The sequence below is a fragment of the Tupaia chinensis genome, unplaced genomic scaffold, assembly GCF_000334495.1.
Source record: "Tupaia chinensis unplaced genomic scaffold, TupChi_1.0 Scaffold000099_1, whole genome shotgun sequence".
NCBI classification, from domain to species: domain Eukaryota; kingdom Metazoa; phylum Chordata; class Mammalia; order Scandentia; family Tupaiidae; genus Tupaia; species Tupaia belangeri.
The window spans coordinates 4,767,975-4,780,861 of NW_006159563.1; the positions used below are offsets into that span (position 1 = coordinate 4,767,975).

Genomic DNA, 12,887 nt, shown 5'->3' on the forward strand with positions numbered 1-12,887 from the left:
TTGAGTTTTTTTTTTTTTTTTTTTTTTTTGCTTCCTCCTCTTAAAGATATGAGGCGTATAGCCATAGAGTACCTTGGGGTTTAGTATTTTTTGTTTGTTTGTTTGTTTTGTTTTGTTTTTTTTTACCATGACCTTGGCTGTGTGTTGCATATGGTTTGGTCATTCTGAGTAATACCTCAAAGAGCAAGCCAAATCAGTGGAAATTATGAGACATGAAAATGTTCTCTAGAATTCCTCTGTGGAACTGCAAAAAATTAAGATGAGCTTACTCATTTCCCCCTCTCTAAATGTGTAATTGGTATAGTTTTTAGGATATTGGAATCTCTTCAGAGGAAATCACAAAATGTAAACTGTTTTTCAATTATAGGAGATGTACCAATTTTGACAACTGAAGACAACATAGTTTCTCAGCCAGCAAGAATACTAAACTTTTTAAGAAAACAGGTAGGTAGGTCCTTCTAAAGAAATAAGATTGCTGATCTCTGCACATTACTTTAAATACATACATTGTATTTTGGTTTTGTTTGTTTGTTTTTTTTTTAGAATTCATTTTGCCAACTCATTAGATAATTGGAGATATCTGGGATTTGGTAAAAAAAAATAGACTTGAGAATCATTGCTGTAAATCATGATTTTTACTGTGATTTGAGAGTCATGGTCAGGTATAGTCGATTTATATTTTTGTGCACTTTGCTTGGATTTTATTCAAATTTATGTGTAAACATATTCAACCTAGCCATTTTCATGATTAAGCTTATTGTTAAGATTGTCAATGTAATTACATAGTTCATTTTATGCTGGGTTATGACATTTGAGCTCCCACTAACTAGCTGCTCTTTATTTTCCAAAAGCACTTATCCCATAGTAGCATTTAGATATTTCATGAAATAATGTATCCAAAATGTTTGGATAGTAAATATTTACATACTGCATTGAAAATGTTTATGTATGTAAAGGTATGAATGCAAAAATTACAATTGATTTTGCCAATACTTAACATTTGCTGTGTGTGTCAAAATTCCAAACTCCTAATTGGAAGACTGTTTTCTTTTTTCTCCTATGGGGAAAAATTAAATCACTTGGAACTTTTTTCTCCTTATTAAAAATAATAATCGCTGTTACTTATTAAATTTGTACTTCCTGCCATGAACTTAACTAGGTCATTAACAAACATTGAAATGATAGTAGTTAACAAAAAATATAATTAATATTTATTGAGTATATTATGTGTATGACCCTGTGCTAATGTTACGTGTAGTAAGCAGCAGTTTTCACTAGGTTTGTATGTCTCTTTCCCCCCTGTAATAATGTAATATAGTCAATTAATAATATTTGTGAGGAAAAATAATACTCCTGTTTGATTAACTTCACTAACACTGAGATGTTCTTTGACTTCTGAGGTTCTTTGGTTTTATGTTTTTTAATAGAAATATAATGCTGATTATGAACTCTCAGCAAAACAAGGGGCGGATACATTGGCTTACATTGCTCTCCTTGAAGAGAAGCTTCTCCCAGCAGTGGTGAGTGTCCAGAATGTTACAGTATTTTAGTGATATACTTAGCCTGTTTAGAAGAAAAACAATGAACAAGGTTTGAGAGGCCATTTCATGTGTATATTAATCTTGAATCTTTCATATTATTGTGAAACTGGATTCCATTAGACATTGAACTAGCATGTGAAACAACAAAGTGAAAGGTAATGTCGTTTTGGAAATAAAACTTTATGGAAGATGTAACTTATTGCACCACATGTAGAATTGAATGAATTGTAATTCAATTCAACAAATATTTATTGAGTACTCGCTATGTGTGATGCCTTGTTTTGGGTGCCTGAGATAGGACAGTCAACAAGACGCACATGTTTAAAATAATCTTGCTTTACCCTGGGTCATTCTAACAAGTAAATTTGTATCAGGTTGCTTTATATCAAGATATTTATGGGAAATTCACATAGAATGATCTTTCTTTTACTAAAGAAACACCCTTGTAGTGTTTTTTTCTCTCTCTTTGCAGCTCCACACATTCTGGGTTGAGAGTGAAAATTATTTTACTGTGACAAAGCCATGGTTTGCTTCACGAATTCCTTTTCCCTTGAGTTTGATCCTGCCTGGGAGAATGTCTAAAGGAGCACTGAACAGGATTCTGCTGACCAGAGGGGAGCCTCCCCATTACCACCTCTGTGAAGTGGAAGCACAGGTATGACCTAGATTACTTTACAGGCAAGGCTTTCCAGAGAAGAGACGAGGGAGATGTCTGCCTCAAAAGTAGTTTTAGAGCATCTTTCCGACTTCTGAGATCCAGTTTCCTCCTTATTAGATATACAGAGATGCCAAGGAGTGCCTAAATCTTCTGTCAAACAGATTGGGAACATCTCAGTTTTTCTTTGGAGATACGTGAGTACATTCCCTTAAAAATTATTGTGATATTTTATGCTCATATATTCAGTGAACAGTTATTTAAAACAAGTCTCCTTGTGTCCCTAAAAGGTGGATTTTTCACTTTACCTAAGGATTTAATGGGTTTTTATTATTGGAAACTTTTATTAGTTAAGTTATGATTCAAGGTCCCAGGGTGGTACATGGGTGGATAACCATGTACCCAGGTCCCATTTTGCCACCTGAGACAAGGATGGAGGGCAGAGGAGAGGTGGGTGAAGCCAGTTCAGATCTTCCCAGGAAATGTGCCTTCTGCCTGGCCGTCATCCCAGGTTGAAACCCAGGATATGGGGCAGCGGGACTTGTACACACACCGGTGCCATTCGCACACAGAGACGACACCCCCTTTAGCGGTCATTGCCTTCTCACAGCGGTGGAAGTCCAGGTAGTTCTGCCAGCAGTTCCTGGTCTGGTTCTGGTTGGGGAAAAATGTTACGTGTAGTAAGCAGCAGTTTTCACTAGGTTTGTATGTCTCTTTCCCCCCTGTAATAATGTAATATAGTCAAATAATAATATTTGTGAGGAAAAATAATACTCCTGTTTGATTAACTTCACTAACACTGAGATGTTCTTTGACTTCTGAGGTTCTTTGGTTTTATGTTTTTTAATAGAAATATAATGCTGATTATGAACTCTCAGCAAAACAAGGGGCGGATACATTGGCTTACATTGCTCTCCTTGAAGAGAAGCTTCTCCCAGCAGTGGTGAGTGTCCAGAATGTTACAGTATTTTAGTGATATACTTAGCCTGTTTAGAAGAAAAACAATGAACAAGGTTTGAGAGGCCATTTCATGTGTATATTAATCTTGAATCTTTCATATTATTGTGAAACTGGATTCCATTAGACATTGAACTAGCATGTGAAACAACAAAGTGAAAGGTAATGTCGTTTTGGAAATAAAACTTTATGGAAGATGTAACTTATTGCACCACATGTAGAATTGAATGAATTGTAATTCAATTCAACAAATATTTATTGAGTACTCGCTATGTGTGATGCCTTGTTTTGGGTGCCTGAGATAGGACAGTCAACAAGACGCACATGTTTAAAATAATCTTGCTTTACCCTGGGTCATTCTAACAAGTAAATTTGTATCAGGTTGCTTTATATCAAGATATTTATGGGAAATTCACATAGAATGATCTTTCTTTTACTAAAGAAACACCCTTGTAGTGTTTTTTTCTCTCTCTTTGCAGCTCCACACATTCTGGGTTGAGAGTGAAAATTATTTTACTGTGACAAAGCCATGGTTTGCTTCACGAATTCCTTTTCCCTTGAGTTTGATCCTGCCTGGGAGAATGTCTAAAGGAGCACTGAACAGGATTCTGCTGACCAGAGGGGAGCCTCCCCATTACCACCTCTGTGAAGTGGAAGCACAGGTATGACCTAGATTACTTTACAGGCAAGGCTTTCCAGAGAAGAGACGAGGGAGATGTCTGCCTCAAAAGTAGTTTTAGAGCATCTTTCCGACTTCTGAGATCCAGTTTCCTCCTTATTAGATATACAGAGATGCCAAGGAGTGCCTAAATCTTCTGTCAAACAGATTGGGAACATCTCAGTTTTTCTTTGGAGATACGTGAGTACATTCCCTTAAAAATTATTGTGATATTTTATGCTCATATATTCAGTGAACAGTTATTTAAAACAAGTCTCCTTGTGTCCCTAAAAGGTGGATTTTTCACTTTACCTAAGGATTTAATGGGTTTTTATTATTGGAAACTTTTATTAGTTAAGTTATGATTCAAGGTCCCAGGGTGGTACATGGGTGGATAACCATGTACCCAGGTCCCATTTTGCCACCTGAGACAAGGATGGAGGGCAGAGGAGAGGTGGGTGAAGCCAGTTCAGATCTTCCCAGGAAATGTGCCTTCTGCCTGGCCGTCATCCCAGGTTGAAACCCAGGATATGGGGCAGCGGGACTTGTACACACACCGGTGCCATTCGCACACAGAGACGACACCCCCTTTAGCGGTCATTGCCTTCTCACAGCGGTGGAAGTCCAGGTAGTTCTGCCAGCAGTTCCTGGTCTGGTTCTGGTTGGGGAAATGACTGTCGAAAGGGGCAGTCTTGTAGTTCTTGATTTTGATCTTGATGTCTTCTGCCATGGTGCTGACTCCTAAAGACGCCCCTGCAGCAACTCGCAGCTCGCAGCTCAATGTGACCCTCAGCAAAAAGCAAGCTAAGACTATTTCTGTCCTGCCTCTAGTCTAACACTTACGAGTTAAAATGAACCTATAATTTACAACTTCATTTTCTTCTAAATAAAACAAATGGTTAGAATATTTAAGAAAGTACTTAATGAATAAAACTCTAGTTGCATCTTTTTTAAACTACAATGGATATTACATCTTTAAAAAGACTGTGTACTTCAGAACTGACACACGTATTTGAAAAAATAATCTGAAGACAATTCTAAGTTAATAATTTTCTATGTGCTTTAAACAAAATCCTTAATTCATTTCTAGACCTTCTACCTTGGATGCCTATGTTTTTGGTTTTCTTGCACCTCTTTATAAAGTACGATTTCCTAAAGTTCAGCTACAAGAACATCTGAAACAGCTCTCCAACCTGTGTCGCTTTTGTGATGACATCCTAGACAGTTATTTTAGGCTGAGTCTCGGAGGTAAGGCTGTTCTTCTTCAGCTAATGTTTGCATCGGGCATTTGCATATTCTCGTAAGGATACATAAGCAAAATGGATTACTTATTTTAACACAAAAGTGTGGGTATTTAAGTACTGGCTTATAGCACTTGAAGAAGTTGCACTTTTACAAATTCTTCTTGTCCTTCAAATAATTGCCCCTTTGAAGTGTGTCCTTTTCTTCTAGGGGAAACAAAACAAAACAAAACAAAACAAAACATGAGTATTGAATTCCTGCTAAAAAATAGTGTCTATTCTAATGCAAATAGGCAAATACTTTAAATGATTCTTACCTGCTGCTTCTAGCATTTTCCTGCATGAACAGAAATCAGCAGCAGATTGATTTTGGTGAGGTACACTCCCATGATTCCACTGCTTGAAAACTGATTGCATCAGACGGAGGTATAGTAAATGGAGGGTGCCTGTCACTTACAGTATGATTCTTGTGCTTAGACGTTCGGAATACTAAATTTGTATTGGGAGAGTTGGCCAAAATTGCCCTTTTAAGAAACAGAAGTTATAAAGATAGTTGGCTTAGGTGGATAATTTATTTTTTCATGGCAGGTGATATGTTTTGTGTATAGGGAAGGGTTAGTAGTTTGGGAGTCATGAAATTAAGTAATTTTCAACATTGTTACTCTAGGGTAGTGGCTAGACAACGTGACTACATGACAAGTTAAAAACTCTTGAGTTCCATTCCAGACTTATTAAATTAGAATGTCTTAGGAATAGATCCCAAAAATCTGTGGGGTTTGTTTGTTTTAGGTTTTTGCCATAGTACTCTCACGAGAGAGAGAGAGAGAGAGAGAGAGAGAGAGAGAGAGAGAGAGCGAGAAAATGAGAAATCATCTCCTGGGGGTGGGGGTGGCCACACTCAGTCCCTTCTCTATTCTCCTGGGATTTTGGGCACACATGCACACACTCCTGGCATGATTTTCAAGCCAGTTTCGGAACTTCAATGGCAGTAAACCATGTGGGAAGCCAGTGCCTTAACCACCATGCCACCTGGTGGCCCTGGAATCTGTGTTTTGTATGTCTCTGACTACTCTGAATGCCTTGTTGGTAGCTATCTGGGAGTCACTGCTTTGGAAAGATAATTGTGACCAAAGTCCTCCAGTGTTTGAAAAGGTGCAACTTGAATTTGAGTAGGAATGAAGGCTGCTATGCTCTTTTACTAATTACTGTGGCTAGCTGCATAACACTTGGCTAACAGTGTCTGCCTGGCAGGCAAACTAATCCAGTTGTTGAGGGTTTTGGTTTTGGAGCATTACTGTATCTTGAACACAAGAGGGTTTTTCTCTTTACTTATTTTTGTGTGTGTGTGAAGGGTGGAGCACTTGGGAGGTTGGGTAGTCTCAAAATTCTTTTAGTCTAAACTGCTTTAAAGTCTTTCAAAATGTCCTCTTTCTGATTCTGTCCTGGCTTCTTAGGCATTTCTCCAGCTGGACAAGAAATGGTAGATGCAAATCTGCAGAAACTCACACAGCTTGTAAATAAGGAATCCAACTTGATTGAAAAGGTCAAATTTACTTCAATCATTATTTTATTGTAGTTTAGTATTTTCTGTTCTGCAGCTAATATTGCAATTTTGGTCATGTATTACCTTTACCCTCTTTGTTTTGTTAAAAGATTTTACTTATAAAAGGTTGTTTAAATTTATTTTGATTAAAGTTGTATATAATACAATGTTTTGAAGCCGGTAGTGGCCTGGTTGCTATGGGGAAAGAACAGATAATGGTAATTGGGTTTACTTTTCGACACAATTAATACTGTTAAGCTAGGAGACACAAAAGATTGACCAAAAAAAAAAAATAAAAATAAAGAAAACACTTTTTACTGGCTTGTCTGCCCCTCAGTGTTTCTGAAACTCGCATTTCTTGAGATTGTAAGCAGGTTAACATTTCTTGAGATTCCTTACTCTTTATTGATAGTGTTACCAGAAAGGCTCAACTTGGGGGGGGGGGGGGGGTCTCTAGCTGGAGTGTGAGGCTCCTTGGCTTCAGGCAGGAAAGAATTCCAGAGCAAGCCTTTGAAGGCAAGTGAAAGCAGATTTATTAAGGAAAGCTCACAGAGTGGACTACTCCATAGGTAGACTAGGAAAGGAGAAAGGTGAACAGTTTCATTCCTTCCTTCGAGAGGAAAGAGAGAACTCTTACCTGAAGGGAAAGGCAGAAGGGCTGCCCCACAGGCAGGGCTGCCTCAGACTTCGATGGGTGTCTGGCTAGTGAGGGGCAATTTATTCACGACTTCTCTGGAACAGGGTCAGTGGTTTTCCTGGAGCTACTATCCTTCCCATTTTCTGGCCTTCCCAGGGTAGTTCTGGTCAATGTCATGGTTATTCCAAACTCTCATGGCACAGGTGGGAGTGTCATCTAACATGCTAAAGTGCAATGAGGGTAGAATGAGTTTGAAGGTTAGGCAGAAGTTGTTCCAGGCACCATCTTGGTTCTAGCTGGTTCAGACCTAGTCTTTTAGCCATCTTGCTTTTAAGGTTTATTGTAGGCATTTGGAGTATCTCTTGCCTCAGTCCCCTCCTGTTTCAAAAGTACTGCATGAGCTTTTTTTTTTTTTTTTTTTCTTTCTCTCTTTTAAAATGTGAAGTCCGTAGTTTTCACCAGTGTAGATATTTCTCTACTCTGGAATATTGATTTTGTCAGAGAGAGATTGAGGCACAGGGTAGGGGAGAGCGCCAAAAATGGCCATTTCAAGGGAGAGTTTTCTAGTTGGAAAAGTGTAAGAAGGTTGCAGCTGTCTAGCTCATGGATGAGTTTAGGTGTCTGCTGCCAGTGGTGCTGGTAGTCAGGTGTCAGACTTGTCAAACAGACGGGCGACTTTTGGTTTCTTTTTGTAATACTTCATATCTCTTTTTGTAGTGTTTCATATATCATAATTTGAGAAGCAAGTCAGTAAAATTGTAAGTGTTCATTATTGAAGTTTTGGTTAGCTAATTTTGGTTAGCTAGTTTTGGTCTAATTCTTAGCTCAATCCAGTAAATTTCCTAAGAAGGAATACATTAAGTGTTAACTTTGTGAATAAAGGAAAGATTCCTTCCTCTGCCTAATGCAGGTTATCCACTGTAATTTTCATTTTCTGTATGTGACAAATTTATGAAAAACATATACAGAATACAGTACATATACACATACAGAAGGTGAAACCACAGGTCCTGTCACTACACTAAACTGTCTTGGATCGTCCTCAGTGTATCAGTTTCCTAGCCCATTTTATCAGGCACTTTCCTTCCTCTGCCCCCCACTTATTCATACTTGCTCTTTAGTGGGCAAGACACTGCTGTCACAAATCCCATGGACGACTACTACACAAAATTTGGACAAAATTTAGAGCTGAAACAAAGAAAATGATTATTGAGGTACTTAGTTGAAAAAAAAAAGACATCTTAACAATTGATTTAAATAGTTCAGGAATATTTCTTGATACTTGCATACTAAAACTTGAATTTTTATCCTGTATTCTTTCTTACAAATCCTGTGTATTGCTGTTAAAACAGTTCTCTGCTTTTATATGAACCTCTTGAGAGGATAAGGGAGAGTTATGAGGTGTTCTGCATGTATGCAGAACTCTAAAAGAGGAGCCTGCTTACCAAGTGGGTAGTATACTGTTTTCTGTTGGCTTCGTGTTTTTTTGTTTGTTTGTTTGTTTGTTTTTGAGAAATTTTTTTCTATAGGGTGCAGGCACTTGCCAGACAGACAGAGAGAGAGAGAGAGAGAGAGAGAGAGAGACAGAAAGCGAGAAATCATCCTCCAAGGGGGATGGCGACACCACAGTCCCTTCTCCTCCATTCTCCTCTCGAGATCTTGGGCACGCACACACATGCGCCTGGCATTGAGTTGAAGCCACTGAATCCGGGACACAAACCGCGATTGACTACGTGGGAGTCCAGCGACACAGGCATTACACCAACTGCTCGTCCTGGCTTTGTGTTTTTGATGGCAGCTGCTGCTTTCAAGTCTTTTATGAAGTTAAGCTCCTAGCAAACTCAACACTAGGGCCTGAATCTTTTACTTTGTTTGTGGGGTACTCTGGTTAAAGGTAATTTTCTGTGATCTAATTTAGTTCTAAATAATCCCAATCCCCGTGTTTCTAGGGATGCCCTTCTCTTTAGAGCATGTCTGAAATTCTTGGGCATTTTTTTAGTATGCTCCATATTAATTTGTTTCTCTAAGATAGGTTTATAACCGATTTAGTATTTGGGAGATTTCTGGATTAGGTCTAAGGAATTTATTCTGCCTCTTCTAACTTCCTTTGATCTTCACACTCCCAGTTTAAGAAGAGCTCATCTTTTTGAGTGGAGTACAGGTCCTGAGGCAAAGAGGTGTAGTTTAAAGAACAGTAGTGTTAAAAGACCTGGATTCAAGTCTTAACTCTGATCCTAGCTGTGGCCTGGGACAAAGTGCTTAGCCTTTCTGAGCCTCTTTGCTGATCTGAGAATAGAGGAGGACCGTGTCTGCCTTTTTGTCTTCACAGGGTTTTGGGGAGGTTAAATGAGGTACCATAAGTGAAGATACTTTGTATCTCAGTGTGGAACTTAGTGTAAGAAAACTTTTGCTTTTACACTATTAGAGTCCTTCTTAAACTAAATCAAGCTATAGTTGAGTTTAGTAGAATATTCGTTTGTAAAATTAGTAAAATTTTGTGAAGGTATCAAGGATGAGCCACATTGCTTTTTACGGATATGAGTCAGCTGGTATTTGAGGTATGACATTTAGAATTCTTGAGTTATTTGTAAGAAAAAGGTTTTCTAGCAGTTCTAGAAACATATGGTTCTGTACTCTTCTAGGCTATAGTTTGGATGGGGAGGCCACAGTCCACAGAAATGGTGCCACCGCATTAGTCAGATGTGTCTTTTGTACTTTCTACAGATGGATGACAATCTTCGCCAAAGCCCTCAGCTTCCTCCTCGGAAATTGCCAACACTTAAGTTGACTCCAGCAGAAGAAGAAAGTAATTCTTTACGACTGTCACCTTGACAGTTGTGATGCTTTGTGGCCAAAGTCATATGATTGTCGCAGTAATCTTTTACACCAAGTGTGTGAAGGCAAAAGAAAACAGCATGAATAGGTATAAGGAAGACTAAAACAAGAGGACCTTTCTATGACATCTTTTTAAAAAAAAAAAAGAAAGAAAGAAAAAAAAACTAAGAAGCTTGTATTCTAGCTTGGCAATGCATTTTAAATAACATCAAAGTGAATGCTAAATGCACTTAATGGGTGTGGGTGGGGGGAAGAAAACACATTGTACTGTATATAAAAAACAAAGAAACAAACAAAAAACCTGCCTTAATCTGGGCAGATTTTTGCCTTTGGTTCACATGTTACTGACCAGAAGCTGCAATTCTGTTCTGAATGTGCACTTGTAATTTATTCAAGTTAATTTATTCAGTTTATTAACTTAGTTTTCTTAGACCAGTATGAATTCCTAATATGTGGCTCCTTGGCTGAGGCTCTTTTCTTCTGTTTAGAAATCTGATGCGTAGTTTAGGAACTACGAAAAATACAAATTAAATTGCTTCAGTAGATAAGCCTGTATTTAACTTTAAAGAGTAATGAGGAATGTGGTTTTTAATTATGCTCTCCTACGTCCAATTTTTGGGAGTTTAGTATCACATGCACACACACACACACACACACACACACACACACACACATGTATATTCACTGTGGTTACCTATAATGTTCATCTGATACTCACTGCGCTTGATGAGATGCACTTCAGTGTCATATTACTGTTTGCTAATGTGTTCAGTATAGGTTAGCAAGGGCTCATTTAGTTCACTGGGTGAGTGTGACAGCTTTAGACCTGTGTATTTACAGTACATGTTTAACTCGAGTTACTTTCTTTCTTATCTGGATTCCAGGAGAACGGAATATGGTGGTCATCGTTATTATGCTAGGCTGTGAATTCTTATTGAAACTTGCCCAGTTGCTAGACACTACTCAGGAGGAGCCCATGGCCAGAGTAATAGAAGTACCTGCAGTGCATCTGGTCTGAGTTCTCCATGTGTGGCTCAGGCCAGTATTCTTTCATAAGAAACATCACATGGTCAAAAGCTTTCTAATAGACAATTATTTTCCATATATTTTAACTATGGTTGAAAAATCCAAAGGAATAGTAAAAAAATAGCAGATTTTTAAGAATATTTTCTATTTATTAGTTGCCAAACTATTAATGGTTTTGCTGTGTGGTAATTTCACTTAAATAGAAATTTGCTTATTTTAGTGGCTGAGGTGCCTGTCTTGTCCTAAAACCACTTCTGGGTTTTTAAAAATATAGGACCATGTTTTTGATTAGTGTCTTAAAAGATTACCATGGTGCTCAGCAAGCCTTATCAAGTCCTGCAGAAACTCATGTGTTAAGAATAGCTTTGTAGTCAAGAGACTCACCTAATTTGAGCTGACTGGAGCTCAGCTATGTTTGACCCACATCCTCCCAACTTGTTCTGTATTTAGGTAGCTATTTATGCAGGAGTCTTTAAGTCATTGTAAATATTTGTTCTTGAAAGTTTTAACGAAATTAGAAACATGATTATCTTCAAAATTGTGTTCACATGTTTGGGAAAGTACCTAGTGTGTTTCAAATTACTTCTACAACAGGTATGTCTGTGCACATGTGTGTGCACGTGCGTGTGTGTATGTGTGTGTTGTTCATCTTCAAAGGCAGGTTATTAGAATCCAGCAATTTGAAATCTGAGTATTTTATATTGAAAATCATGACCATGACACTTTATTGTCCTCCAAAATTGATATATATTGGGGAAGGATAGTTAGCCCATTAATCAGGCATCTTTTGTGATGGTTAGTCATTTTCAATTATGATTTATATTAAAGTTTCCAAAAAGCATTTGAAGTGGTTTACAATTGTAATGCACATGTAAAACAGGATGATTATAATTAGTTTTCCCCCAACCTCGTTTTGAAAAAATAAAGAAATTTATAGGAGAAGGAACTATATTAACACTAATATATTCAAAGGTTGAATGGTAAATTTAACTCCCAAGTTTTTCTATGGGCATGGTCAAAAGATAATAGGGGATTATGTAAGTTTTTCTTTCAATAAAACTACTGTCCACAAGGAAGAAACACATATGTTTAAGTTTTTATACAAATGTGGAAGGGAGATCATGTTCTTACTTCAGCCAAGAAGATACTGTAATGTTTCATGTATTGAAAAATTTTTAAAAAGATTTATTTATTTATTTAATCATTAATTAATTAATTCATTCATTCATTTTAATTTGACCAGAGAAAGACACAGAGAGAGAGGAAAGTGAGAAAGCAAGCCACCAGGTCCTGGACTTGAACCGTGGTCGGCCATGTGGGAGTGTCCAGCCCCTTAACCGCCACGCCACCTGCTGGTCCCCATCATGTATTGAAATTTTAATTAAAAGAAGTAATTTTAGAATAACAAGTACTTGTCCTTTTAAGTAGAGAGGATGACTATACATATGATTTATTTGCTTTTTGGCGTTCCATGATACTTCCAGACTGACTTTCCTCAGATGCAAAATATGATTTAGGTAAGTGAGAATTTATATTTTGGGCTACTTAGTTGAGCTTTTTTTCCATAAGCACATGAGATGGAAGGGAGCTATAATTGAACACAAACTACTTTGGGGACCAGCCACATATATAGGAAGCTTTTGGAAAGAAATAATTTTTAAACTGGACAGAGGGTTTGTGATCAGGATATGTGTTGGAAAATGTTGGAGTTTGCTGGGATAAATGGTCCATAGTTTTGAACAAAACTGTGAGCCACTGTCTTTTGGAGGTGATGATGGAGGATAATATGATAAA

At 37.7% G+C, this 12,887-nt stretch overlaps 2 protein-coding genes across 2 annotated transcripts in view; one reads left to right on the forward strand and one right to left on the reverse strand.

Annotated features, from left to right (window-relative positions):
- The window catches only part of MTX3 (metaxin 3), a 13,254-nt gene extending 961 nt beyond the window's left edge, over positions 1-12,293 (forward strand). The window contains exons 3-9 of the mRNA XM_006143517.3: positions 368-444; positions 1,428-1,520; positions 2,014-2,196; positions 2,317-2,393; positions 4,902-5,059; positions 6,507-6,595; positions 9,957-12,293. Coding sequence (XP_006143579.2) covers positions 368-444; positions 1,428-1,520; positions 2,014-2,196; positions 2,317-2,393; positions 4,902-5,059; positions 6,507-6,595; positions 9,957-10,064 — 785 coding nt within the window. The 3' untranslated portion in view covers positions 10,065-12,293. The remainder of the gene's footprint in view (positions 1-367; positions 445-1,427; positions 1,521-2,013; positions 2,197-2,316; positions 2,394-4,901; positions 5,060-6,506; positions 6,596-9,956) is intronic.
- On the reverse strand, positions 4,171-4,651 carry LOC102485962 (cytochrome c oxidase subunit 6B1-like). Its single transcript, XM_014585928.2, has one exon. The coding sequence runs from the start codon at positions 4,539-4,541 to the stop codon at positions 4,281-4,283; it is 261 nt and encodes an 86-aa protein (XP_014441414.1). The 5' UTR covers positions 4,542-4,651; the 3' UTR covers positions 4,171-4,280.
- Positions 12,294-12,887: the final 594 nt, after the last annotated feature.

Excerpts from the sequence above, each read along its gene's own strand:
- LOC102485962 (XM_014585928.2), bottom strand. The coding sequence starts at position 4,541 with ATGGCAGAAGACATCAAGATCAAAATCAAGAACTACAAGACTGCCCCT.